This window comes from Thunnus thynnus, chromosome 9, assembly GCF_963924715.1.
Source record: "Thunnus thynnus chromosome 9, fThuThy2.1, whole genome shotgun sequence".
In the NCBI taxonomy this organism is placed as follows: Eukaryota; Metazoa; Chordata; class Actinopteri; order Scombriformes; family Scombridae; genus Thunnus; species Thunnus thynnus.
Window position 1 is genome coordinate 21,582,157 of NC_089525.1, and position 27,921 is coordinate 21,610,077.

General features: G+C 42.5%; 1 protein-coding gene across 1 annotated transcript; it reads left to right on the top strand.

Moving 5' to 3' along the window:
- Nucleotides 1-2,382: 2,382 nt before the first annotated feature.
- apln (apelin) lies at nt 2,383-24,625 on the top strand. Its single transcript, XM_067599677.1, has 3 exons — nt 2,383-2,952; nt 17,199-17,371; nt 20,475-24,625. The coding sequence occupies exons 1-2, from the start codon at nt 2,886-2,888 to the stop codon at nt 17,363-17,365; spliced, it is 234 nt and encodes a 77-aa protein (XP_067455778.1). The 5' UTR covers nt 2,383-2,885; the 3' UTR covers nt 17,366-17,371; nt 20,475-24,625.
- Nucleotides 24,626-27,921: the final 3,296 nt, after the last annotated feature.

Genomic DNA, 27,921 nt, shown 5'->3' on the forward strand with positions numbered 1-27,921 from the left:
CACCTGTTGACAATTCCTGCAGTATATGACAGAAGAAAATGTGCCTCAAAGGAAATGTAAAGATACATCATCTGTGTTACATGTATCTGAGGAATGTCTGCCTGTTATTAAAAACTCAGGAATCAGGAAAAGTCATCATCAGTGACCGAATCCAGACATACACGGCATTCCTTCATCAAACTCTTCCTGTAAACAGTCAAGTGTTTCCTGTCCGGTGGCAGATGTGACTGTATTGCTGCCCTCTTGACTGTTGTTGCCCGTGTGTTATGTTGCCAGGTCTCGCTCCACATGCCTGGATCCTCCTCTGGCTTACGCTCACATCACAGCACACCGTCCACTGATACACTCTGAGGAAACGCCATCTGTTACATTTTCATTACAGGCTTTGCTTCAAGCAAAGACAATTAAAGCTAAGAGAGTGCAAATGTTTAAGCCTGTACTGCCAACTTTAATATGTCTCACACATTCTTATCCATATCCATAGGACGTTTTAATGACTACTAAACCCACAGTCATAAATTATCACGGGCAGCACCTGGATTCAGCACATTCTGGATATTTGCCTCTGTTTCCGTTTTGGTACCCAGCTCATGCACATTAACTGTTAATTTGAAATAACTCTGCAGGCAGTTTTCCTGCATTGCTTTAAAATTATTCCTGAATGTTGGATTAAATTGAATTCTGAATTACCCCTAACTACTAAGTGGGCTGGTAATGGCACTATAATCCGCGCTATCTCTCATTATGCACAATTGGAAAGAATTGCTTGTGCTTTCTTGCAGTGATCAGTGAGCACCTTTGAGAAAATGCTGTGAACAGATTCTTTTAAAAGCACTTGGGCGAATTATCTTACAGCTAAAAAAAGGACAGGCTTGGATAAGCATCTTTAGCCCCCGGGGGCTTGGCCACCCCTGAGGTGAGAGGATTGCTTCACATGAAGTGAAGGCTTCAAGTGCTGCATGTAAAAATGGAAGGTGCTCTTGTTGTTGGATCTCAAGTGGGTGGCACAGACATGTTGCCCTCTGGGACCCAGAGCCTTAGGGAGACAATGGCTGGGCTGTGTGAAGCGGTAGCTGGAGAGTTGAGGGTCACAGGGCCCCCTCTTCTCAGGTCTACACCACTAAAGTGACTGTTTAGTGACAACACATAGAAAAGAGGTTGTGTGGAAGACATGGTGAGGGGGGTTTGGGGAGGTGTCTGGAGGTTGTGACCAAAGGCGGACCATCCATCATGTGTCACTGCAAGCCTTTGAGGACGTAAATCTACAACCCTAAAGTGAACTCATGTCATATAATCAGTAGTTTACTAGATTCTTAACTTGAATGGTTGGTGCATTTTCTTCATTCACCTTCTTATATTTCACAGTTGTGTTGGTTGCGTTTATTGGTTCTACTGTTGACGATTGTCGACCAAGATCAGCGAATCCGTGTCATAGGGTGGAGTTCAAAATGTTGCTTTACATATTGTGTTTGCGTGGTTTAAAGTATACAAAATGTACGGTCCTTCCAAAACGATTTTCTTCTCAAGAGGGGGATGCAGAAACTTGTCGCCTTGATGTTGCTCTATGGCTAACCGCGATAAGAAAACTTGTTGTAGTTCTAGTGCCTGCATACAGTTCTCACAATTCAGAGCAAGAAATGCAACCTTTCCTGTTTATTGTCTGATAAACAAATGAAAAAAAAAATATGTTGACGTATTTTCTAGCTGTGTAGGGTGGTGGTCTTCTTGTGGCTTTTGTTAGTGGAAAGAATATAATCGGTATAACAAAATAAAACAAAGGCGCTAAGGGGCTGCGAAACAAATAGTGCGAGTGGAGGGATCGGGCAGAGTCTGATAAGTTTTTTCCTGTGACTACTCCCAGTGTCACGGACGCTAACTTCAAACGGCGCGAATGATTTAAGCCATACCTTTAGTGAAATGGGCCGCCAGTGCCACTGTGGGTAAAGAATAGTGTGAGGAAGAAAGGTCTTTACAGCTGGCTTAGATACAAAAGCAGGAAAGCATGAACCTCATCTCACACCTTCCCTTCTTTCATCTACTTCCCCTCATAAGCTGGTATTTTGATTCCTGGATTCCTGGCAAGCGGCCCTGTTTGCAATTCAAAGAGTTTTCAACAAGAGCATCTGTTTGGGTATTATCATAAACCTGCATACATCCCCCCACCCTTCACCTCCCTACTCCTCCTCCTTCACCCCCTTCGCTCCCTCCCTCTGCCACCTCCCAGCCCTCTCTTTCCTTCAGCTGTGTGCACTTGCATGTGTGCATGTTTGTGGAAAAGGGGGTGGAGAGGGGTGGCTGACGGTGGAATAGGGGGGCTTTTCCGTGACCCACAGAGTCAATGATACATAAGCCACATGACCAACTAGCCTCTTTATCCAAGGCAAACAGGACTCGTACACACACTCAGGCACGCACGCACACGCCGACAGACAGACCTGCAAGCTGACTTCCAGCACACTCACAGCTCTACTGAACTTGGCTCATGCTGCCGTTTCTCTGACACAAGAAAAGAGGAGACACACACACACACACACACACACCTCCGTGGGAGAGCTCAGATAAAGACGTGCCTTCAGTCTTGGAGTGGCGCTGTCACACACTGATATACAAATACGCATTTAGACAAATACACAGGCACAGTCAGGGAGCCACATACACATTTCCACAAATTGACACACTCACTTCTTACATACACATACACAGGAGAGCAAACAGTCTCTCTCTCTCTCTTTCTCTTTCTTGCTCGCTCAGCTGCTCTCCCTCTCTCTCCCCCTCTCCCTCTCTCTCTCTCTCTCTCCCTCCCATCCACACACACACACACACACACACACACCACTACAGTATATCAGCGAGTGACTAGCGGAGAGCCAGAGGGGAGTGCAGAAATGAATGTGAAGATCCTGACGCTGGTGATTGTGCTCTTGGTGTCTCTGCTGTGTTCTGCCAGTGCTGGTGAGTACAGGAGCGGCCAGCCCCGTCGCCGGTCACCTCTTTCTGCTTTCTATTTCTCTCCTGTTTGCCTTCTGCTCGTGCAGGCAGCTGTAGTTGATCAGTTACCCAGCATGGTTAGCCTTGTGTGGGCTCTAAAAGGCAGGAATATCAGCACCTGGTTGTGTACAGTACTGCACTGCAGTGGTTATACTGTATGCTATTGTACTGCCGTGGCTTTTATGGTAAACTTGAATGTGCTTTCTAGCTTAAGATGTATCATTTTCCTCCCTGTCTCACCTTGATGTAAGCAGAGTCTGTGACTTGCAGATGAAATATTAAGAGGTTTTTTATTGATGGACATTCATGTGTGTGTGAGAGAGAGTAGAGCTGCTCCTGAGTGATAGATAAGCTGGATGTATGAGTGACTGTTGTGGCTGTTATGAAATGTAAGATATGCATGGCACATGTTCTGTAAGGTGGAGTGGCAAATGGAGTGAATCTGATTAATTTATGGCTTGATGTATTCCATCTGACCCAAGTGCTATATGATTATTACATGACTTTGATTGTGCAGCAGGGCAACACAGCACCTATATATGCGTGTGTGTGCCTCCTGTGGTGATGATAATGAGGACTGTAATTGTTGTACGCATCAATGAGGGGAACACAGATCCCAGATGCATGGATCGTCTCTTGAGGGGCTCAGTCTTGATGCCTTGTCACAGTAAATTTCCGTAAAGTGCTGCTGCGTCTTTGTGGCCATTGTTGGACTAGATATCAATGCCACTATGGACCTTAAATGTCTAATATGTGGAACAAAAACATTGACTTGGGACAATTATACAGGGGCAGGACATATTCTCTCTGATGGCTCATGGGAGCAAAAGGGGTTTTGAGAAATGTGGCTGGGGGGGTTTAGTTTGGAGAGCAATGGCCAGTCTGCAGATGTGATGCAGGTAACATTGTGGTGTGAAAAAACAACAGTTGGGCCTGTGTAAATGTCTGGACCATTCTTGGGATTATCACCTACCTACCAACTACACTGGCTTAGAAGACACACACACACACACACACACACACACACACATACTCACACAGGCTGTGTTTATATGTAATACTGTATGTGTAAGATGCAGATCAGACTCCATGTTATGGGATATAGATGGTATATTATAAGATGTTGCATAGACTATAATTATAAGATGCTGTGTACACTACATGTTGGAAAATAAAGGCCTAATTATATAGACAGTAAGATAAAATGCTGTATAGGCTGTATGTTGTGGTTGTAAGATGCTGTGTAGACTTTATGCTTGCAAGATGCTGTCCACTCTGTATCGATCCATGGCCACAGCATTCACAGTTCCCATGCTTCCCAGCACATTCGTTATAGCGACATGCTATTTTTGTCTGAGGCTCTCAGCACATGAGTAAATGGGAAGCAATTATCTAGCATCATGGTCAGTGTCATTTTTCACGCCCTGCGTGTGGCTAAGCATGTTCCACGCCTGAGAGCCCACCGTGCTACACCAGCGTCGGGGAAAACAAGGCTGCTGTGCCTCAGGCTTTCATGGGAGCTTATCCTTCTCAACGTTGTTCAAGTCATGCCGCTTATGTGCCTCTCTGTTCCCTGGCTGCTACTGTAGTATGAGAGCTCCATTGACAGAGAGGGAGAGAGAAAGGGATTGAAAGAGAGGAAGGGATGCAAGTGTGTTGCGGCGATGATGGGTGTGGGGAGGGATGCTAGCTGGAGTGTGTCTGCTAAACACAAGCCTCTGCTACAGTATGCGCTGTCGCGGGAAGGTGTCGGAAGAGCCTCTGCATGTAGGCAGTGGGTGTGAAGCCTTTCATCTTGAGACAAACGCTTTTCCAGTTCAGTAGGCTTTCTCTCTCTCTCTCTCTCTCAGGCATCTGTGCGTGTGTACATGTGTGTTTGAGAAAGAAGAGAGATAAACAGAGAGTGAGACCGAGAGAGCATGTGTGTGTACTTGCAGGAAGCGATGAATATAGGGCTGAATCTGACCGATATAGGGTGGGGAAGTGTGCAAGAGTGTGAGTCTTGGTTGTATTTATGGATGTATGTGCATATTAGCAACAACTCCTGGTGCAACAGGCAATTCACCTCAACAGCCTAATGCTACTTCCAATATTCATTCAGTACACTAAAAAGAGCTGTGGCCCTCTCTCTGTAATATTAGCATCCTTTAGCAGCACACTTCAATTACCCATCCTTGAAAAGCACTCTGGCTCAAGAGTGGGCTCCAGCTTTAGACATGTGGTATCCATAATTCATCCCGAGGCCGATCACTCTTCTTCCTTGTGTAACTCTTCAGGCTGGCTTATAAACAGTCCTTATTCTCAAAAACACTCTTGTGTCTGTCACAGTCTCGTAGAGATATCAAGCCTCAATTTTTCTCCCCCGTGGAAACACTCTGCCAATCTTCACCTAGAGATGCACAGGATAAAAACAATAGCAGCTGGCTCAGACATGTGCACACACCTACCTACGCCACACATTTAGACAGAAGGTGTAATTGTGCTGCCTGGGTTGCACAGGTGAGGCGGTTGCGAGCGTGAGAGGGGCACGAGGCCCAGATCAGAGCCATTATCTGGCAGAGAAATCGACTGCTTGGGAAGGGGGCGATTTTATGAGAGCTGTCAGCAGTGCTATTATTCCATATTAAACTTTGATGTATTGTTGGGGCTGGCTGCTCTGTGGCACCAGCATGCATGCATACTGTACTGTAGCCGGCTTCACTCAGATGCTCAACGGAGTGTTACAGCTCAAAGTACAGCCAAAAGAGAAGGGCTACAGCGCTTGCAGCCACTCATTAAGGCACCTAGAGGCATAAAATAGTGCCTAGCTAGGTCTGATTATTTTGTTAAACAACATCTATAGCACTAAACCAACCGTAACCAGGAAGCTTTAAATCATAATCGGGTTTTCTAATGCATAGAAGGTGTTTGTGCCTGTGGACGTGATTATGGTGGCCGGGGAGAGAACAAAAGCTGCTAAACTTTTCCAGATGTCCAGGCATAACATAATAACAGTGGGCAAACAGTTGTGTCAAAGGGGGAGCAGTGGAAAGGTTATTACGGGATTATGGAGAATCACAGAGCCTGTTTTTTTTTTTTTGAGGCACAGAAGCTTGTGAACACCAGCTGGGTTTATGACACACACACACAACACACACTCACTGGGTCAGATGAAATCCATTTCATGAAGAACCTGGATTTCCTCTTCATGCAGCATTACGAGGAAATAGAGCCGGCAGCCTGCAGTATCAGTGTAGTTTGTCTGCTACAGACAAGACACACACACACACACGCACACAAAACAGTCCCTGAGATGTGTTTTGAGACGCGAGTAAAGAGTGATTTGTTATCTTCCTGGTGATTTGCAGTGTCTGAGCCCAAATAGCAGCACTAGAACTACGTTTCACAGAGTATGTAACCATTTTGCCTGGGTTGGGTGGATGATGATTGAAAATACAAACGGTGAGATGATATAAATTTGTCAACCGTCAATGATTTTGCCATGCTATTATACCATGGTAGCAAACAATTAATATCTCTGGATGTATTAGACCATTGTAAGCAATGTTGCAAATCAATGAGCGGGACTGTTTTATGGCAATATTGGATTTATATATATATATATATAATTTCTGCATCAATGTGATCAAGTACTTTGATCTGTCAGGTATTTCATTTGATGGGTTAGCCAAAATATATGAAATACTGTTAATATGATATAGAAATACATGTACCACCACTGATTTATCCATATTTCCCAGCCCTACTAGGGTTCATAATATAAAACTGAGTGTAGCTGGAGGTTTCAATGAGGAAATTTTAAAGAGGCTTTTTGTGATAAACCACTTCACATCTGTATAATATCACCCAACATGAGCTTGGTGAATGGCACTCACAATTGCTCTGGAATGAGTGGGAGTTGAGGAAGAGATTTAGAGAAAAATCATAACTCATTTGGTAGGGATATAAGGCTAACCTTTGGGCTAACACTCCCTGGAGAGCTCAGCTGTTGAAGACTTTGGCATATGTGACTGCTGGGCTGCTGTAATGTAATTCAGAACCCTTTGAATGAATAAATCTACTCACTTAGATCTTCCCTTGAGAGCAAATGCAGTGAAGGGGAGAAAAAAAGCAAAGGGGAGTAAAAGACAGGCCAAGGGACAGAAAAATAAAAGGGCGGCCAGGAAGAGAGGCTATCTGGGAGTTTAGAGGTTGTGTAAGCTTTCTATGGTGCAGGAACTCACAGAAACATTTAAAACCTCACAGCTGGTGATCTAGTCCGCCTTTACAGATTTCATATGTGGGGAAATTACACTTCTTGGCCATAAATAAGTCGTCTGTTCTGCTAAATTACTTGTAAATTGAATTCTGACTCTATTTTGATTCCTTATGCATATGTCTGGTGCAGTCCAGGCCCCCCTTAGAGTTTTGAGGGCATAACCTGGAGGTTCAGGCACGAGGTTGAGGGGTGGGGGGGGTTGGGGTCCTGTGTTAACCAGCCCTCATGTGATCACCAGACCCTATCCTCAGGCCCGGGGTGCTCCTTACAACTTAATTAGAGCCAGATATTTTTCAAAAACTGCCCTGTTTTCCACTAGTGTCCAATATTAAAGTGATTTATGACTCTCTTTTTGAACATTAAGTGTTACATTTATGGTGGTAGTCCTGGCAGATCAGATTCCTGATCAAGATCTGAGTGGACATTTTTATTAATGGGCTGCCAGACCGCAGAATAAATACTGTGGTCTTTAGGAATGCAGGTGCTTTAATTACTTTCATGCTCAATTTGGAGAAACCCTGAGTGGAAAAATATGACTTCTGTATATTGCTTTAGAGATGTCATTTGTGGTAGAAATTCATACTTCAGCAGCTAAAAAGCTATGTAGAAGTAAAGGAGAATCAAATAAATATGGTTTAGGGTATTGTCGCCATTAACGTCAAACCTCCATAGGCGCCATCATGGATCAGTGAGATTTCATATGTAGCTAAAAGCGCTGCACAGCTGGCTGTTGTTAGGCTCTTCTAAGTCAGAAAAGGGATTTCATTGCTGTGAAGATGGCAGACTGGATTGGGGCTATGGATGGTGTAGAGGGACTTAGGAGATTTAGGGTTCATTTAGTGATGCCCCCACTGGGATCTGCCTAAACTCAAAGCCTAAGGCAGCAGGATGTGTGTGTGTCTCCCCTTGTTCTCAGAGAATTATAAGCTATTGTGGTGCACCTCATGCGGTTTCCAACTGTCATGTACCTTATGTTCTCGTCTTAAATGAAACGCTTGAAAAACGGAAATCACAGGATCTCTTCCATTTTCCACACAACTGGGTCCCTTCTGTGACAACACACAAATCATTCATTTATGAAATCATGCATTATTCATCACAATCGTCGTGTCTTTGATCACAAGTGTTATTTTCCCTGGGAGACTATTTCACACATACAGGTCTACACTTAAATACTGGTCAATCACATGATCTGCCACCGACTAATAGCCTGAATCTCCCCGCAGACTGTTTCCTGCATCCATACAGGGCCCCTCGCTGTGTCCCTCTATCTAACACACTGTAGAGGAGAGGCCACCCGGCACTCAGGACCCCTGAACATGAACAGATGTTTATAAAAATAGAAGAACAAAACAATATATGGAATTCATAAACATGCATCCACATCAGCCAAACAGTTTATCCTAGCAGTAGATGAAAATCTCGTAGACGCAGAGGAGTAATAAACACTGAGCTTTAGCTCACCTGCAGCACCATGCAGCTGAACCTGTCAGTAAAAATCTTTATGAATTTTATGTCTTCACTATATGTGTGTGACAGAGTTGCTTCCTAAGTTTCATTGCAGAACCTTTAACCAAAGGTGCTACTTTATTACAGAACATCTGCTCAGTATAGTAATAATAAAGCAATGATTTAAGAGACATGTTTCACTACACATATATAAAAGTCCTAAAAGTGTACCATACAAACCGTGAAAATTACTGACAATTCAAAACAGTATTAAATTTTAAAGAAATGCACTTCAGCTGTATTTAAATATGTCTATATCTTTAAATAAAAACATCAGCCATCATCATTATAGACATATTTATGTCTGTGCTATAAAGTATTGTTGTTTGTGCTACAAAACTCCAAATCTATTTAAATCTCTCTAGCACCATGTTGTACCTACTAAAAAGCTTCCTTAAAGGTTATTTAACTGCAGCTTTCAGGGGTATTGTGATAATATGGTAATTTTGTATTATACTTTTTAAAAAGTCTGCTGTCAAAATGTATGATTCCAAGCAAAATATCATTAAAAACAAACAAAATCATTTAGTTAGGTCTTATTTGACATATTTGAAGAGTTTTGTCTAATGAAATGCGATAACAATGGAACAGATCTCATCGCATTAAACATCAGTTTCATTATTTTGCATGTGATTAAGCATACATTTCACAACATACCAGTATCACTAAAATAGTTACTGCAGGTGATAATAAACCGTGTGAATTAATCTATCCAGTTTATCTTTAAGTGTCGGAGCCATTGTTTTATATTCTTTAGTTTGGTTGAGAGGTAATAGAGTCTGATGCAATGTTGCTGCTATTTTCCTTTAATAGTTCTGTATATGCTGTGGGGAGAGGCGATGGTCCCCTCAGGCATCCGGAGCTGCAGTGAACCCTGCGCAGTGACGTTTTTCTCCCTCTTTCTGTTTCTCTCTTTCTCCCACATCTCAAATGGGAGAAAGCACGCAGGTTCACAGCATGGGGGGAGTGATGACACAGGAGAGGGGAGGGGCTGTGTTTCACATCTGATTAGCGTGCCCATGGAAACGGATGGTTGGAGAATCCCTTTGCCCTTGACATGCAATCTCTGGAGATTAGGGCAACGGTTGGTAGCCTCACCTACCTACTGTACCTGCCATGCGCATAAATTCAGCCTGCTACTGTTCACAGAAAACAGCAACAGCAGCATCTCTCCTTTTCCTGCCCTCAACCTTTCTGACAGTCCTGGAGGAAAGTTTCGAAGAGGTTATTTTGTGTTTCCCTCTCTAACTGCTCATGTTCAGTAGGCTCCAACCTGCAGTAACCTTGTAGCCACAAATTCACCCCTCCAACTTGAGTGGGATTGTGAATAAACCAACAGGCAGTCAAGTGGTGAGGGGAGTCAGTGGCTTCATTAGCTGGCTCAATACTGCTGCCGGCCCTTTGAACTCACAGCGCTCTGATCATAGCGGAGTACGCACTGATCATAGCAGAGTACGCAGTCTCACACCTCATCATTTCATACACTCTCTAATTCAGGAGCATATAGCACCACACTTCACAGGCAGCTGACTGACTCAAAGGGACATCTGCAGAAAGCCAGAAACTAGTGGGCTGCGCAGTTTGTTTTTAATTTGTTCTGAGCCCTCAGTGAGAGTGGGGGGTTGCTTTTAGGGCAGGGTAAAAAAGCTGCACTAATGGGAGCAACTTTTCATGCACTTTGGTTTCCTCATAGGAGTTTGTAAAGACAAAGCCAGCCTTCAGCTCAGCCACAAGCCTAGCATTATCACAGTACAACAATGCTGCATATCAAACAGTCCCCGACAGAAATAAAAGAAAGTGCTCACGACCAAAACAAACCCCCCCCTGAGACGAACACTCAGAGGCCAAGAGCGGTGGCCCCCAGAGGAGGTTAAAAACATCACACGCACAGTCAGAGGGCTGGTCATGAATTCAGACTGTGTGCAACAATGTCTGTAAATTGAGAACCTGGTCGATTTCAGCTGACAATGTCATTCTTTTTTGCTCCAAACTGAGCGCCTTTCATGGTGGCTGCCATGGTAACGTGGTCTGAAAGTCGGCAAGCAATTGGTACCAGTTTCTGCCAAGGCCCAGACTTACTGGTAGGCATGCGATAAGCAGAATTTCCGACACTAAATGTTGGATTGTGAAAGCTGAACAACAAGGGACTGCCTCCTTGGTTAGGCACCATTCCATATGTGCTGGATGAATGTGTGGGGAGGCTATCAGGCAGCTAACAAATCCCCAGTGCGATGCTATAGCAGTGCTGGGGCTTATTCTAGGTTAAGAGAATGTTTGGCACAATTAACACATCTCATCCTTGGCTAAATAATCCTGATCCTCTAATGTGCTTATGCAGTGGGAAGCATTTTTGCCCATGACATGTCTCAGTCTGGTTGTGTGGGTTAGTATGTCTGTGGTAATGGCATGCTATGGAGGGATTCATTAGCTAAAGCTACTCCTCTGCTTTTAGTGAATGAAGGAGGGAGGCACACGAAGGAGACAGCAGGCCTGCTCCTCCAACGTCATGGTAATAACCATGGCTACACACACCAGGGTATTTATTCTTCCTCTCTCCCGCTAACACAAATATTGTTTTGTTACCCATAAGGATTACACACGCACATAATATGCTACAACTACCTCTGATTTACACACAAATAATGTTGCTGTCTTTATATGATGCTGTGCATGTCAAGCAAATATTAGTAATAGTGCCGTGTTTGTTTTTGCAATAGAAATCCAATCCACCATTATATTAGAATATGTTGTTGAGGAATGCTTTATTAATAGTGTTTAGGGCATGTTAATAAGACATTTTATTGGGAAGAGAGGGCAAGACCTGTGACTTAGTTTCTGATTTAATCCAATTATACTGCTAACAGAGAGAGAATCTCAATACAGACAGAAAAAAGTCTGCAGCCACGTTAGCAGCTCTGTGAGACTGTACAGTTGTGCAAGCGGTAACACCAGCATCAGGGTACAAAATTAACTTTTTTGTCCACCGGCCAAATAGCTTATGAATGTTCAAATGCTGGTGAGTGAAAAAAATCTACCAGCCACTTGCATATTTTACCATTAATTGACTGGTGGTTGGTGCTAATTCTGTGCCCTGACCAGCATACTAATATGCTGATGTTTAGTAGGTACCATCTTAGTTTAGCATGTTAGCATGCAAATGTTTTTTAATTAGCATTAAACGCAAAGTACAGCTGATGCTGATCTATCTATCTACTGGTAATCCAGCCAATAGTTGTTGACATATTACAGTCTGGACCAAAGTGGTGGACCAACTAACTGACCATAGAGCTTTGCCACAAGCACAATCATATGTGTAATAAACTACTTTGTTCATTTACAATGTTTTTGATGCCGCAAGATGAAGTAGAAAAACACTGTGGGCTCATACAGCTAACTCCTCTCTTCTCCTCTCGGTCCAGTACCGACCTGTCCCCACTCCGGCAGCTGTTTGTTTACACATCAAGATACAACCGCAGTGAGCAATATTTGTGTTGCCGAAGTGTCAGATAAGTGATGTAGGAACAGTAAAAACAAAACAAACAAAAAAACAAACACAGAGGAGGTATGAAATGTTTTTGAGATGCTCAGCCAACCGTGACAATGGATCAATGAGATTGCACACAATTGATTCATAATCAGTGTGACTGAGAGTGATGAGCAAGACGAGTAAACAAACAGATAAGATTCAAGAGGACAGCAAATCAATTTGCGGTGACACAGAGAAAATTAAACACAGCATGGATTAAATTTTGGTGGCCATGCTTGACTGGTACATGTTTACATTGGATGCAACACTTTCCTCTGTGTACTTGTTGCTGTAGTTAAACTCACATGCTGGTACAGTTTAATCTCTTACGTCCTAGTGGCAGAAAAACCATTATGCTGCGGCTGCATTTACAAGTGCAGACATTTGTTATGTGGTCGTTTTGGCAGTCGATACACACAAATCAGCTTTACAACTATTAATAAGCAGCTCTAGCCCATTTGCCATGCTGTCTGTGTTCCTGCATTGACACACAGCACTGTGATATACAGTTTGCTCTTGCCAGCTATGAGGGCAGTTGATGAACTTGGCATTAAACCAGAGGACAGCCATTTCTCTTCTCTGACTGGATGGACAAGTGCTGGGAGATGTATATCTCTCCAGGCTCCACTGATGGACTGTTGCAGATTCAACAGGGATAAGCTGTCAGTATTCCACTTTCCGCTGGGCCATAATAAGACAGAGCGCCGGCCATTTGAAAAAGACAACATAACGGATATCACCTTAGGAGGTGGTGGTGAAACTAGGGCGGGGAATTAGGGAGCAGCCAACCAGCTATTCATCATTCGTCTGGAGACTGGCCAGTTTGTGACACTGTCAACTATTTTCTTCTCTGCCTCTGCCTCTACCTCTCCTGTCCTATTCTTCCTCTTTTTAAAAAGGAGGCAGTCATGCAACCAGTAGCAGCAATAACCAGGCATTCCTGAAATTCCCCCTTTATTAAACTTTAATTGGGGAATTACCAACCGGGGAAAGAAGTGTTGAGATTTGGTGGAAAGAGGGCAAAACCAGGGGCTCCAAGGTCATCAGAAGAAGAGATAAGAGGCTTAGTGTTGTGAGACATACAGTGTGTTATCCCACCGTTTTACTGTTTTACCAGCTGAACATAAACATGGGAATGTCTCATGGGAAAAGATCAAATGGGATACTACAGAGACTGGATCCAATTTCAGAGCAATAAGATAGCTGAGATATCTTTGTTTATGGAAATGAAATATGCATTATCCAATGATAGACCTGCCATGGCAACAATCAAAAGGTCTTATCCTGATGCAACAGATGCTGCCACATTCAATCTATACGTATTCCACTACAGATGGGTAGAGATATGAAGCTAGCTGTTGCTGTATGTCATATCTGTCACATTGTGATGCTCTCCCTACAGGCTGCAAGAGTTAATCTATACTGCCAGTGTTATCACTGGGGCCTAGCTTATTTTTAGCAGCTTTCATTACACTTTTCCATCCTGTAGCCAGATTGGATGGTTGAGATTTGTCAGGAGAATCACAAGATGTTCTCCCTTCAAAATCTCGGTGCAGAGCAGTGGCTGACAGCTTTCCATAGCAGGAGACATCTAAATTGTCTCATTATGGACCTGAGTTATAACAGCCTGAGCCACCTGGAGAGGAACAGCAGATGAGTTGTGTCAGCTGAAGTACAATTACTTAACCATCTCGCATTGCAGTGTGTGTGTGTGTGTGTATGTGTGTGTAGCGGCCAAGTGCGACTCCATGTATGTATTTGCGGCACCGTCGCTCAAAGATCAGCTGCAGTTGGGCGTTGTGTAACATAGTATTTACAGCGGGTATCACTGTAAGACATTGAAGGTGTCAGTGTGCTTTAACGCAGCGGTTGTCAAATCGTCGAATAGTATCTGAAACCCTTTACCCCTCCACATCTTTCTAACGTTGGATTTGGTAACTTTTAACGCAGCAATTGGTCAGGTGCAGAGAGGAGACAGTTTTCAGGATTTTAACTTTTCTGTTCTCTTTTCTTTTCTTTTCTTCACACAATTACTTCTGTCACTTTCTCATGTGTGCAAATGTGAATATGTTTGAAGATATACTGACCGAAAGCGTGACTGTTCGTAACAGCTAAAACAACTTTTGTCTTCAAAACGTGGTCCAACGAATGCAGCATTGTATGAACTAGTTCTAGCAAACTGCTAGTCTACAGCCTTGTGTTTCTGTGTATTCTACCTCTTAATGCTAAGGGTGTTTTTAGGGGCGAAAGGGAAGCAGGGCCTCCTCATAATACTTCTGTTAGCCTCAAAATCTACTCAAACACAGAGTGTATTAACATTCAACCCCTTGGATTTGAAAGAAATGAGCTGAATGCCTTCAGAATGTGTGAACGTCGCTCATTCACTCTGTATCTGGAACAATAACAAAAGGATAATGTGCAGATTAGTGCTCCTAGGGGCAAAGATGGGCTTTGGATGCGGAAATATGCAACAGAGACTTTTCCCTGCTGCAAATGAATTAGCCCAGTGTTCGCCCACAAATATAGTGTGTAATGTGCTCGCAGAAGAAGATTAGTGTGGAAATGGAACTTGAGATGTCTGGCGTTTCAGGGATATACATTCAAAACATTCAACAAGCTGTCTAGCTCAGTCATGCAGTTCACCATTGTTGAAAGCTGAAAGCTAGAAACCCTTCTCTGTTTCCTCCATTTCAGTGGAAGTTGTTCTTTTAAAATTTCCTTCAATATGCCACAGCTGAAGGTCGTTAATTAAGAAAGGCTACAGAGAAACGTTGCCTTGCTTCTAATGACATTTTGAAGTCTGCTCTTGAAGAAAGCTGCCCTCTATTCAAACAAATTGATCTTGGCTGTTAGAGAAGCTGAAGTGGTTTTTTACGCAGTAGGCAGGTTTTAGAGGCAGTTTTTTAAAGTCTCAATCAGTCCACGTTCATAGGGTCACAGCTGTGCCTTGTTCATATAACCACCAGAGATATCACCACTCTGCCACACATAAATATATTGAACTAAAATTGCTGAAAATAACTTTAAGGGACCAGGGAGCCTAGCATCATCATAGCTTTTGTAAGCTGCTCAAATGCTGTATTCAGTAAACTTGCTGCTTCTCCCCACCTCTGCAGTCAACTGGGTGATTTATCTTAAGCTGCATCCTCACCCAAGACCTCGTAAACCCAAAAAAAGGTCATTCTAAGACTAAAGATGGTGTCAGTGTCTCTGAAGAGAGGAGACTAGGATGTCATAACCCCAGATGAGTGATGGCAATCAGCTTTGACAGAAAATGCCAAATGGGAATTTGTAGTTCCTCTTGACAAAAGGTGGCCATTTGGCTCTGAGGAAGTTTTAGAAATGCAGAAAGGATCGGGGAACATTATATGAATTTGGGAAAGTGATTGTTGCACGTAAGGATCAGTTTACTCAACACCATGAATACTACTCGACCTGTACAGTTGCATAATAGGGTGGTCTAAAAAGGGTAATCAATGCCGCGTTCATGACATATTGAAGTTACCATAATTACAAGTTTTCGACTTGTGAACAGTGTTCACATCAACCTCCAAGTCATAATTACAACTGGGAAACTGGGATTTTTCTGAAAGCTTTTATATACCCGACTTGATAATACGGAAGTGGCTGAAAACCAAGCAAACTTGGATACCTTGCGTTTAAGTCTGTTGTTCAATGTAATTAAACTTAAATTTAATGGATATAATGTAATTTTGCCAATACACAGTATTTTAAACCCTGATCCAACACAACTTAGATATCATAAAACCTCCGAGTTACCAGATGACACTCAAAAGTCCGTGACATAGCGTGAATGCAGCATAAAAAATAACGCTTTTGAGTTCCATTATGGGGAGTGCAGGATCCAGTGAGTCATTATATCTCTTCCTCTGCTACACTCTTTTGTAAATCTCTCTTGTGAGTCCCTCAACTTTACTAAAGTGCAATACTAAATAACAAAGTACCTCTTTAATCACATCTACACAGCTCCATTTCAGTAATTTAGATTGTTTATGAGAGTAATGAATGATTACGTACATTCAATTGTTCATTAAAATTAAAAATGGATCGCTATATAAGTAACACCAACAATACCTGGTCACTGAGATATTTAATCACTTTGACAGGACCAAATAAAAAAAATCCTGCTCTGTTTTTACTCAGATTTCATTGGACTAAAAAACTTGGAATAGTGTGAAAGATCACCCATGTGAAATCTCCCATTACAAGTGCTGCAAAACATTCTCTGGCCAGATCTCTGGTTCTCCAAGAGGGGGTCTCTCAGTTTATGATTGGCCCAAAGGTTATAGAGACACTTGAGGTGGACCTAACCGTTTGGAAAAGAGGGGCTTAAGGGGATCAGGCCACACTTATTGAGAGATGACTGAGAACATCTGGGATCACTCTCAAACACACACATGCACATGTTCACACACACCTAAGATATTCACACACATTCTCTGACAGACACACACACACACACACATAGCTATTAAGCTCATCTCTAATCTTGGATCAAACACCGAGACAGGATGCACCTCTGCAAGGTCTGGTGCTGCGTGGTGTTTGTAATCTTGAGGGAGAGTGACAGAGACATGAGACACAAGGAAGGGTTTGGGTTTCCTGCTTCAGCCAGGACTAAGACTATCTGCTGGGCTTTGGGTGCACCATACTGACTTGATGAACTACAATGCTGGGTGGGCTTTAAGAGGCCCACACACACACATACATAGTTATCTGTACATGTCTCTTGTTTCCTCATCCATTACCTCTGTAATCCCTCTTAGGATTTTGCATTTTCTTCAGGCACGGATGGACTTAACTCATAATCAAAATGTGATACTTTGGGTGAGAGGAGGCTGAAGAGGCCATTTTCTGGGATCTAATTGTTCTCCCCTTCGTGTGTGTGTTCTCCAGGTCCCATGGCCTCCACGGAGCATGGCAGAGAGCTGGAAGAGGCGGCTACGGTGAGAAAGCTGGTCCAGCAAAACCCTGCGAGGGGCGGTCAGACCCACAGACCAGCCGGCTGGAAGAGGAGACGCCCACGGCCCCGTCTTTCCCACAAGGGGCCCATGCCATTCTAGAGCAAGGTGAGTTTCTAACAGTCGGGGGTGAGAAGACGCTCGTTAGGTTTTGTTGGCAGAGCGTGCCATCAAACCTGTAGTAAAACAGTCAGTGTCAGGCAGTAAAGGGCAGTAAAATTATGCGCCTATATTTGCTGTGTTTGGCTAACTGACCAACTTTCTCTCAGAGTTTCTGTCGGGTCAGAGCTGCACATTTCTCGAGAGAAAAGGAGCAAAAACATTTCCCGTTATATTAAATCATAGCTGCTGACTAGTGGGGAAATACAATTACTTAGAGGAATTTTTAAAAGGAATGATGTTGAGTCCTGAATTACTTGGCAGAAACATTTCGGATGTTTTTGATGATGAATGGGAAAGTAAAACTCTTCTAGGAATACTGGAAAATCTGTTATGGACCATCACAGCTAGACTCAACCCCACTACAAGGATGTTATTGTTGGCTTTGGAAAAAGTGCATGTCTTAACAGATTATTGGACTTTAGCCTGCCTTCTTAGGTTGTTTTTAAGGCTGCGTCATTTATTTCCTCATATGGGAGACGGTTATAACTAGAAACATAACCTTTCAGTCAATTCAGCTGAAATAAATCTTTTCTTTCCATCTGATTAAGTCAATTTAAACCTTTTACCAAAGATAATACATTTCAGAGTTGGGTTTCCCAGCTCAGCCTCTTTGCATGAAGGAATGTTTAACTCACTGTCAAGTAAAACAATCCTTCATGTGAAAACTCTTTCATCCAAAATCAGAGATAATATTTTACTTATCACCTTTTCACAGTTTGATTTTCTATGCTGAACCAAAACAAACACTGTATTTCAGCAAAAACAGATCAAGCGACATTGAGAAACTAAAACATACAACCGCCAATTAAACAGCATGATCAAATTTACAGTATATACAGATTAAAACTGTCTAAGCACTTACTAATGTTAGCATGTCTCAGTGAATGAAAGGCAACAGCAGTACAATTATGTCCGTGCATTAAGAAGCACAGGAGCCATTCACATGTCTCTCCCAGACGCTGTGACAGACAGGGAAACTCGACAAGACACAATATCCCTGCAGGAGGTGCCAACCATACAACACTGACCTGCAAAGGGCCGCCATAAATTAAAGCCGTAGTGAGACGAAGCTGCAGCCAGAGAGTGTCAAGGCATGGTTAATCAGTTTTAAGAAAAAGGGATCAAAGCCAAAGAAGTTTGGAAACTCTTTTCTCTAAGGTTTTACAATCTATGGTGAATTATGGATCAATGTTGCTTTTTGTGTTTTTGGACTTCTTTTGAGCTCATTCTCGTTTCCCAAACGGGACTTAAGAAGCAGCAGCACAAAGGGGAAAACAATGAGTAAGGGCCAAGCCAGGGCAGTGTGCACTTGAAGGACAACATGAGTCCTCCAAATTTCCTCGGACTGCCAATAAAATGTGAGAATCCTCTCTGCGAGTTGAGTGGTCAGTGCTTGTGTTCGGTGCCAGAGTGCCGGCCACACAATAAGGGGAGCTTCAGGAAGTTGTGAAGCTCTGTAAAAGTGAACGGCTCAGTGAGTCACAATGCTGTCTCCGCAAACACCTCTTAAACCACAACATGCTGATGATTTCCCTTTCTTGTTCACTTCCCTCTCCGGCTCAAAGTTCATCTCGTTCAAGGATTTCTGTGCATACCATTGCATGCCAGTTTACCCCAACCTGACAAGCGTGTGAATCAGGCTTTGCATTAGCAGCATTTAAGAGGAATCAACGACCACAGTAAATGATTCCAAAAAGTCTTCTGAGTTAGTTCTTTTTTCCAAGGCAGGATGCTATCTGACTGGAGGAATTAATTCTCCACAAGGCCTGATATCTAGCGTCAATCCATCCATCAAGTCGATCTGACAACACATCAACTTGAAAAAGGCTCTGCTCTACTTCTGATGATAGGAAAAACACCTCTGGAAGCAGCTGGTGATGCATTTTGTTTCGCTCAAACACAAAGTTTTATGATCAAAGCTAGACTTCAGTGGAGACACCCAGCTGAGGACCGGTGAGACTCATAGGCAGACAGACTGAATGTGGATACGCCATTACTGGCCTAAACCTAACTGCTGCTCTGTTTAAGTAGAGATTAAGAACAATGTTGGATGTGACAGTGCCCATCCTATTTAGCAACATCTCCCCATTTCAGTGTCAAAAGCAGCTCATCTTTTATTCTCTAAGACACCTGAGGCAAAGTTTGCCTTTTCATCATTACACATTCCAGATGTGAGGGACTCCAAGAAGAAAGATGGCGACCCCGGTCATCCTCTTGAGCATCTGAGTAGACTCAGATCCGAATGTGCTATTACAACTCTTGGATCTAAGCCATGCCAGTGACAGTCTAAAAGACGACAGGATATTACAGATTTAAAGCCGCAGGCAATTTACAAAAGCCCCTTGAGACCCTCAGTGTGAGAAAACTCGGTGAATGAGTCTTCCAAAGAGTTTTCCATCAGAAAAAATGTAGAGCAGGTCTGCAACTCCTCCCATACACTCCCTCTGTGACACACCATGACTTCAAGGAGCTGCTACACTGAGATCATCCTGCAGACCCAAACAGCACAAAAGACAGAACAACAAACAGCAATATAACTCAATGGAGATTAGATATACATACATCAGTTCTCCGGGCATTACATGACTTCAGAAATATGCCATCTCGAAACAAGAGCAGACTCTTATCGGTGAATGAACCTTGTTGTCATGCAACAAGGTTTGCACTACTCACGTGAAATCTCTGGAAATTATCACAAGACAGGACAAGATAAAAGGCGAAGGAAGATAAAAGATTTTCCCATTGACAAGGAGTGAGCCAGTACCCCGATTGTAGTATAATGTTGGGCTTGTGAATCACAGTGAGATATACAATTGTTTTTCTTTTCCCCTGCCTCACTTTTCTATCAAAGATCGTGATATCTGGTTGGAACATGTCCATGTCCACTGTTTATAGTTGTTCTGGTGCAAGATAACAGTAGAGATGCCTAGAGGGGCACCCTTATTGGGGAGGAAATTGAAATTGTCTGCATGACTCATGAAATGTTTTTTAGGAAACAAAAAAAACACACGCTGACGGCACTTTCCTGTGTTATTTTCTTGTTTTGCAGGCACTGCTTTGAGCGCCCTCCCCCAGGTTCTGATTTCTATGCTCTTCCTTTGCCTTGGGGGGCCTTGCAACGAAGGGCCTACGCTTGCCCAGCCTGAAGAGTGATGTCCATAGCACCTGCTGGTTCTTCAAGCAACTCTGTCCACAAAAAATCAGGACAAGCCGCTCACCCTCAGCTCTAGGAGGAATTGGGGGCAGGGAAGGGGGGTGGGAGGTATTTAGCCCGAGCTATCAGATTCTATTTCTCTGTCTCTCTCCTTCTCTCACTCCCTAACTACTTATCTATCTCTGTCTTCTCCCAAGTGTTTTTTTTTCCTATCATTTGCTTAATAGAGCCCAATCATAGCAGTCTCCCTGTGTGTCTCAAACACTTTGCATGACATGTGGTGGAGAGGGAGCCCGGTCAAAACAATCTGAGTCTTAAAGCATCTGTCACTTCTCCACAGTGTAGTTTTCCCATCTCTCAGATTCAAGGTTACTGCAGCCGCTAGTTTCATTGCTGTGTAGCTACTTAGTGGCTTTACTAGTGGGAGAGGGCTCTAATCATGCGGAAGGGCAGTGTCAGTTTTAATAGTTGACAATAGCAAACATTAAGTTCACTTGATACTCTGGATGTCTGCTGCGAAAAGGAATCAAATGTTTCATGTTTAATATGGAAAAGCAAGAGCGTTACATCTAAACAACATCATGACTTTGCTTAATTATCATTATTAATGGTGCTTTGTACCTCCTAATGAGTGCGTCCACATGCAAAGTAAAGTTGGACTGAATAGAGAGCACATATTGTCAAAACAATCTATTTAAGTGACAGAATAATTCCTTCATTTAGGAGATTCTTTAATCCAAAGCTATTTTGGTGTTTCTGAACTCATTAACACCTTGGGGGGTTTACTGATGCGCTCAAGGTTACTGTAACATGTCCCACCTTGGATGAGTCCTTTGACCCCAAATCCCAATCCCAATCCTGTCCCCAATCCCCAGCCTTCTCACCACACTGCTGCCCTGCGCAGCTGCTCTACACGACTGTTAACTGGCAGGGGCGGTCTGCTCCACCGACAGGCCACCTTGCCTTTTAATGAAGTGCCAAATAATAACCTTCTCCACAATGCTGCCAGGAACGAAAGAATGAAAGGGTTAGGGAGAAATGAGAAACACATTACCTCTTGTTTGAAGTCTTGATACACTGACACATTATGCATTTTAAATTTCTGCAAACAGAAAACACACGTGAGACAATGTTAGCACGGAGGAGTTAAATTAGACCAAAAAAAAAAACAAAACAGACAAACATCACAGCAAGCATCAGCTCAGTTAAAATGCCACCATGATCAGCCTACCACTAGTGCTCTGGCTGTGTTAATATTCAGCATAAGGCTGGTTTGACCCTGTGACCGATATCTTTCACTGACGAAATGCTATGCCTTTCCATCATACTGGAATATATTATATTACTGTTTATGTTTATTTCTGTGTTTAAGTAGTTTTATTTCTTTTTTTCTCAGGGTGCTGTGATAGAGGCTTGTACTAGAGCAGTCTATTTTGCGCATTTATTTAACAAAAACACAAACATACAGTACATTTAAAGCTTATATGAGCATATTTTCGTATACTGTATCTTTACTCTCCCTCTATGTATACACCAATATAGCCATGTATCCAGATTCAGTCATTTTCCAGATCCTTTCCCTACATTATGTTGGGTACAGTTGCCTTTCTAGTCTGCCCTTCCACAGCACAGGTGGTCGTGGCTTTGATCATTACGCTCATTAAATCCTAGAGTTAATCTTTTTCAGATGGATCTCCCCAAGGCTGGCCGGGGCCACTTAGTCTGAGCTCATTGTTAAATTGGCTTAGACTGAAACCACACCCTTCCCCCTTTCCGATCCCCAAACCCCTGCTGATTCAGTGTGTAACCATGTAACATATTAACCTGTAGAGCAGCCACCTTCCAGTCGTTTGTTGTGTATTAGGTGTGCGTAGCAACTTCCTAATTTTTTTTTCATTCGGATTTAAACCTGATTTTAAATACACAACATTACAATCAGCAAACACCCTTATTCAAGGCAGTTTTGACCAGATAAGCGACTGGCTGGTTAAACTAGATTTCCAACACTCTTTCCCTCTCGCCATGTCTCATGCAAATATTATAATAAAATGCAGAGTCTTCTCAGTCCCAGCATGAGAAGCTTTTATTAAGAGAGCATCTAAAATCACAGTGGTAATCCACCCAGCCAAGCTCACCTTGATTAAAAATGTATTAAATCCTAGGGCACTGTGAAGAGTAATAATTTCAGTTCCACCATTATTTTTTCATACCCTCTCAGACAGAGATGTAGATTTCATTAATGCTCCTTGGGTATGAGACAGCTTTTCTCAGGATGTCTCATGTATTATTGGGGAAGATAGTAGGAAGATATGAGCTGGGGATGGAAGTTCTGAGCCGCAGGAGTTGGGATGCTGGAAGTAGACTGGGTCATGAAAAGGGGTTCAAATCAATATTTCCCCATCTCAGAAGTTATTGTTACGGAGCCGAGCAACGTCTGTATCCGCACTGTTCTTCATGAATGTATCCTCACCATCTGCACCAGCCATGCTGCCCTTTCAGAGACCAGAGCAAACCAATGTTTATGTAAAGTACCCTTTGAACCTTTGTCTGGTTATCAGTTGAATCCAAAAATCAAAGCCAAATATCCCACTGATCCAAAGCCTCCGGTGTCAACTAGTCCCAACAAATAGACGTGGCTTTGCTCCAAGACTTCTCTGTATGGGTTCGCAAGGCTGCACTTTTGCAATTCCATTATGCTGCTGGAAAAATACACCCTGAAAACAAGAGTCTCTTGGTATGGAATGGTTTTCCAGTGTATTGTGACAATTTCTTTGTCTGATTCTTGTCTAGCTGGTTGTCCAAAGCTTACTTTTTGAATACAGTGTGAAAAGCTGTATCTTTTGTGGATGTAACAAAATAGAAAAGTAGTCTGCAGCACAATATGTCGTGGACACGTGAAAGCTTTCAGGCATTCTTTTCTTGTAGATCATAGCCCACAGCCCTCCCCTGCACATCAGGTTAATGGGCCTTGTGGTGTGGAAGGACAAGCACGTCCAGGCTCAAACTGAAATGGTAAACCAATACATTATGCTCGGGGAGCAAAACCATTTTCCTTAATGGTCTTTTCCAGCAAGGCTTACACAAGAGAAACGATTCCTATCCTCTCAATGTTTCCTCTCCAGTTCCTCTTCTCTGTGACCATCACAAGGCCTGAGTAATGTTCCTATGCACTTGTTAGCATGTTTTCCTGGTAGAAAAAAAAATGTTTGTTCTGAGAACTTGCCCCTTTGTGTTTAGTTCTTTTTGTCCAAATGCATTTGGCTGGGAGTGTTTAAGAAGTGGGGATGAGCAGAGAGATAGATTTGTGTTACTGGTGGAGACGAGAATAAGCTAGCAGCAGGTTATAGAATATTAGCTTAGCCATTGGTCTCTGTTTCCCAATAGCTATAGACACAACCCCTGCACTAAAAGATCACAAAAAACACAAGGTTTTTATGTTATTTATCCTATTGTCATTCTATACTCTCAGTTCTCTACCGGATACAATTCCTTTAAAGTTACACTGAACCAAACATTTCACTCATTGTGGAAATGGAAACAGAGTTGGCACACTAAACACATTCCATGATTTTACCTTGTGAATCTCTAAGCCCATCAAACTGTATCATGTTGGCCTTCAGAGTGGGTGTCTGCAGGATCAAGTGGCTGATATTCAATCCAATGCATTCACACTTTTCCACCGGCTGGGCAATCCAAAGGATAACTAGATTTTATCTCCCATGGGAAATGGCTATGATCTGTCATAATCTTGGAGCCTCAAAATGAGACTTCCTACACCCAGAATAGCACAGGCCCCTCCTGCCTTGATTGTGACACATTCTCCATCTATATAACCACTGTTTCCAAAATCAGCTACATTCAGAACAATCTGAGGAGAGATGCAGTCTGCAGGCTTTACACGCCATCGCAACAGTGTTATTAGGTCTCAAGCAGATACCATTTGAAAGACAATGTATTACTCCTGAAACTTATATTCTGTTTATGGTGTGTGCTCATATTACTCACCAGGCCAAATGTACAGTCCCTGTCTCTGTTTTGATGTTGAACTGGGCAAAAATAAATGACATAAATAAATAAATAAAACAAGTGTATCAGAAATGGTTGAAATACTGTGTACATATTTGAACTTTTGGTTTCTAATTTATAAAAGATAAGCTTTAGCTCTTGGAGTACTTATTTTATTTTTTCCTTTCATGCGTAGCTTTGTGTTTTTATTTTCTATTTCTGTAAAGTGTGTAAATATATCTTTATGATAATAAGTAATATTAAAAATCTTATTTTAAGAAAACACGGTGTGTCTCAAATCTTTTTTGGGAAATGAAAAAAGCAAATTAAAGGGTTAACAGTCATATAGGGGCTCTGTGAGGCTGTACTTAGACACGTGGTCACAATGACAATGTCAATATGCAGATGTTTAGCATGTTTACCATGATCACCAGTCAGTTTAGTGTGCCAACATGCAACAATATATGCTAATTAGCTCTAAAAAATAAGGCACATGATGGTGCTAGATGGAAAGTTACCAAAGTTATAACAATCCATCCAGTAATTGTAGAGACCTTTTACTCAAAACCACAAATGCGAACCTCATGTGGCACTACAAGTAGTCAGGGGATCATCAAAGTCAGCAGGATAAATTGTCTGGGAGCAATGAATGTCTGGTGCCAAGCAATCTTGTAGGGGTGAAGATACTTAAATGGAAAAGTGAGAACTTCAACCTGCTGGTGAATATCTCTACCAAATTTCATGACAATACTTTTGTCGTCAAGACATTTCACTAAAAAACAAAAAACAACAACCTCATGGTGTTAGAGGAAAAGTTAGGGAATCATCAAAGTCAGCAGGATAAATCATCTGGGAGCAATGAATGTCTGGTGCCAACCAATCTTGTAGGAGTGAAGATAAATGAAAAAGTGAGAATTTCAACCTGCTCGTGGCACGAGATGAAAAGTCAGATGATCACCAAGGTCATGAGACTGTTTCTTCTAGGGAACTTGAACATCTGTAACAAATTTCATGACAATCCTTTTGTTGTCAAGACATTTCACTGAAAAACAAAAATGACAACCTCACATGGTGCTAAAGGAAAAGTTAGGGGATCACTAAGATCAGAGGGCTTCATCCTCTGGGGAACATGAATGTATGTACAAAGTGTGATGGCAATTCACCCAAAAGTTGTAGTCCAGTCTGGAACCAAGTGCTGGACCAACCCAGACTGCCAGTGCCGCTAGTGTGTGGTTGTGAAAAAGGTGGAGAATAACAGATACAAGTTAAATACAGTGTACAATTGTTATAATGGAGTGAAATGTAAGGTTGACATTCATCCTCTCAGTTCAGCACAAGGAGTGACACAACCTAGTAGAAACATCAACAAGCCAACACACAATAGTTAAATGCAAATGGGATGCTCTGATCAGAAAGGAACAGTCTCCTGCTTACTCAACAGAAATTCTTGAGCACAGATGCTTTATTCACATTTTTTCAACTATTTTACTTCATGTCAACCCCTTGTTTGTGTATTCTACATCTGTGTAGTCGAAGCTGCCCTGAAATTCTACAAAAAACAAAAACAGCCATGTTTACTGCCATTTCCAGCAGATATTCATGCGCTGCTGTAGCCTATGCACATACCTTTGGAAATGTAAATCAACTCCTCATCCATTAAGGAACACATCACCAGTGACAGGGAGCCTTTCCAGAGCTTATAGTGCATACTAAGCAAGCTGCACATTAATGCATGGCAGCTGCTGAGCATGCATGGAGACTATAGATATGTCTAAAAGATTCAGCGAGCATACATGTCGTTTCTACATACAATAGAGCCTCATTTAGTGCTGCTTGACATTCAGAAAAGATTTCAGTAGAGGTAAACACACTGTGTCCCAACATTTATACTGTATTTCAAATTTTTTGGGAACACTACTGCTGGATTAAACCTGTCAAAAAATCTATAACCCTTTGCTTTTTGATTAAATATCGGTAGATTCCTCTGCTTATGATGTACGTACTCAATATTTATGGAAACACTAGGAAGATTTTTTAAAAAGTTGTACTAAAAATGACACATTTGACACCTTCACTCACTATTTTCTTATCATTATATTGTTGATGTATAAGCAAACCTAACTGAGGCAATGTGTTGAAATATACTGGACCTTGCATGGCAGCCACTCTTCCTCCTAAACCCCCACTGGGACCACTCAGGGAAGTGTCTGGTTAACGCGCAGAGCTGACATGTCATGATAGACAAGAGGTGCACCCCTGAGCCCCAGCAGCCCCCAAAAGACGCCCAAGGTTATATCATCAAGCCTGGGTCAGCTGTGTAATTGGGCTCGGGGTCAGCGGGAGGATATGGAGCGTGACAATGAGGCTATAGAGTTACAGTTTGTAGCTGGGCAGTGAGGGCCGCCGGTGGGGCATTACTGCGAGGCCAGATGTCCCTTTAAAAAGTTCAAGGTCCATCTGTGAGAGTGGCTCCAGCCCTGTTCACTGTCACTGCTGGAATGTGTGTCACTGCCTGCCAGCCACTAGAGCACTGCTGGGAGAAAGGGAGAGGGGGGTGGGTGAAGGAGAAGCTGGGTATATTGGGTTTGTTGTAAGAAAAAAATAAAACTCCCAGGATGATGAGTGAGGTACTGTGGATAATGAGTGTCGGACACAGTTTCTAACTCTCATGAGGTTCTTTAATTATTGACAACATCCCCTCAGCTGGAGAAAGACGAAAAGCAGTGGGATTTACAGATCAGAAGTGTGTGCCTTCTGTACCATATGTACGTATGTACATCATGTTTGAATGTATACCGCAGAAACAGTCTGCGGGAGTAACATCTGGATTGCTCTTGGCACAGACTCCCAGAATCAACTTCTGCCACATCATAAAAACCATAAGTGCAGTTGGCTCTCCCACAATACCACCAACAAAGCCCACAGAACCGCTGACAAACCCAGCTCACTGCTGTCATTCAAACACCTGGTCCACAGGGACTCAAATTATATGTGCAAACTGGGATTGGAGATTAAGCATACATGTAATGAGCAGGTGTTGCAAAAGTTTTGATCACATTTTTTAAATTTATATCCATGTAATTCAGTAGTGATGTAGCAATAGACGAGTTTCTGAGCAACATCATCAGTGAGATGTGTGCTTAAAGTGTAAGATATCATCACCTAAACCGATCCTGTTTACAATTTTACAGTCTCCCCTTTGGTGGTTGGTGGTCGCTATTGTTATAATGAACGACTGGAGGGACAACCTGCTATTCAGCCCCGAATGTCTGGAGATCCAATTGAGGCAATTAAGACTCTGATGTGGTATTCTTAAAGTTATAATCCTTAAAGAGTC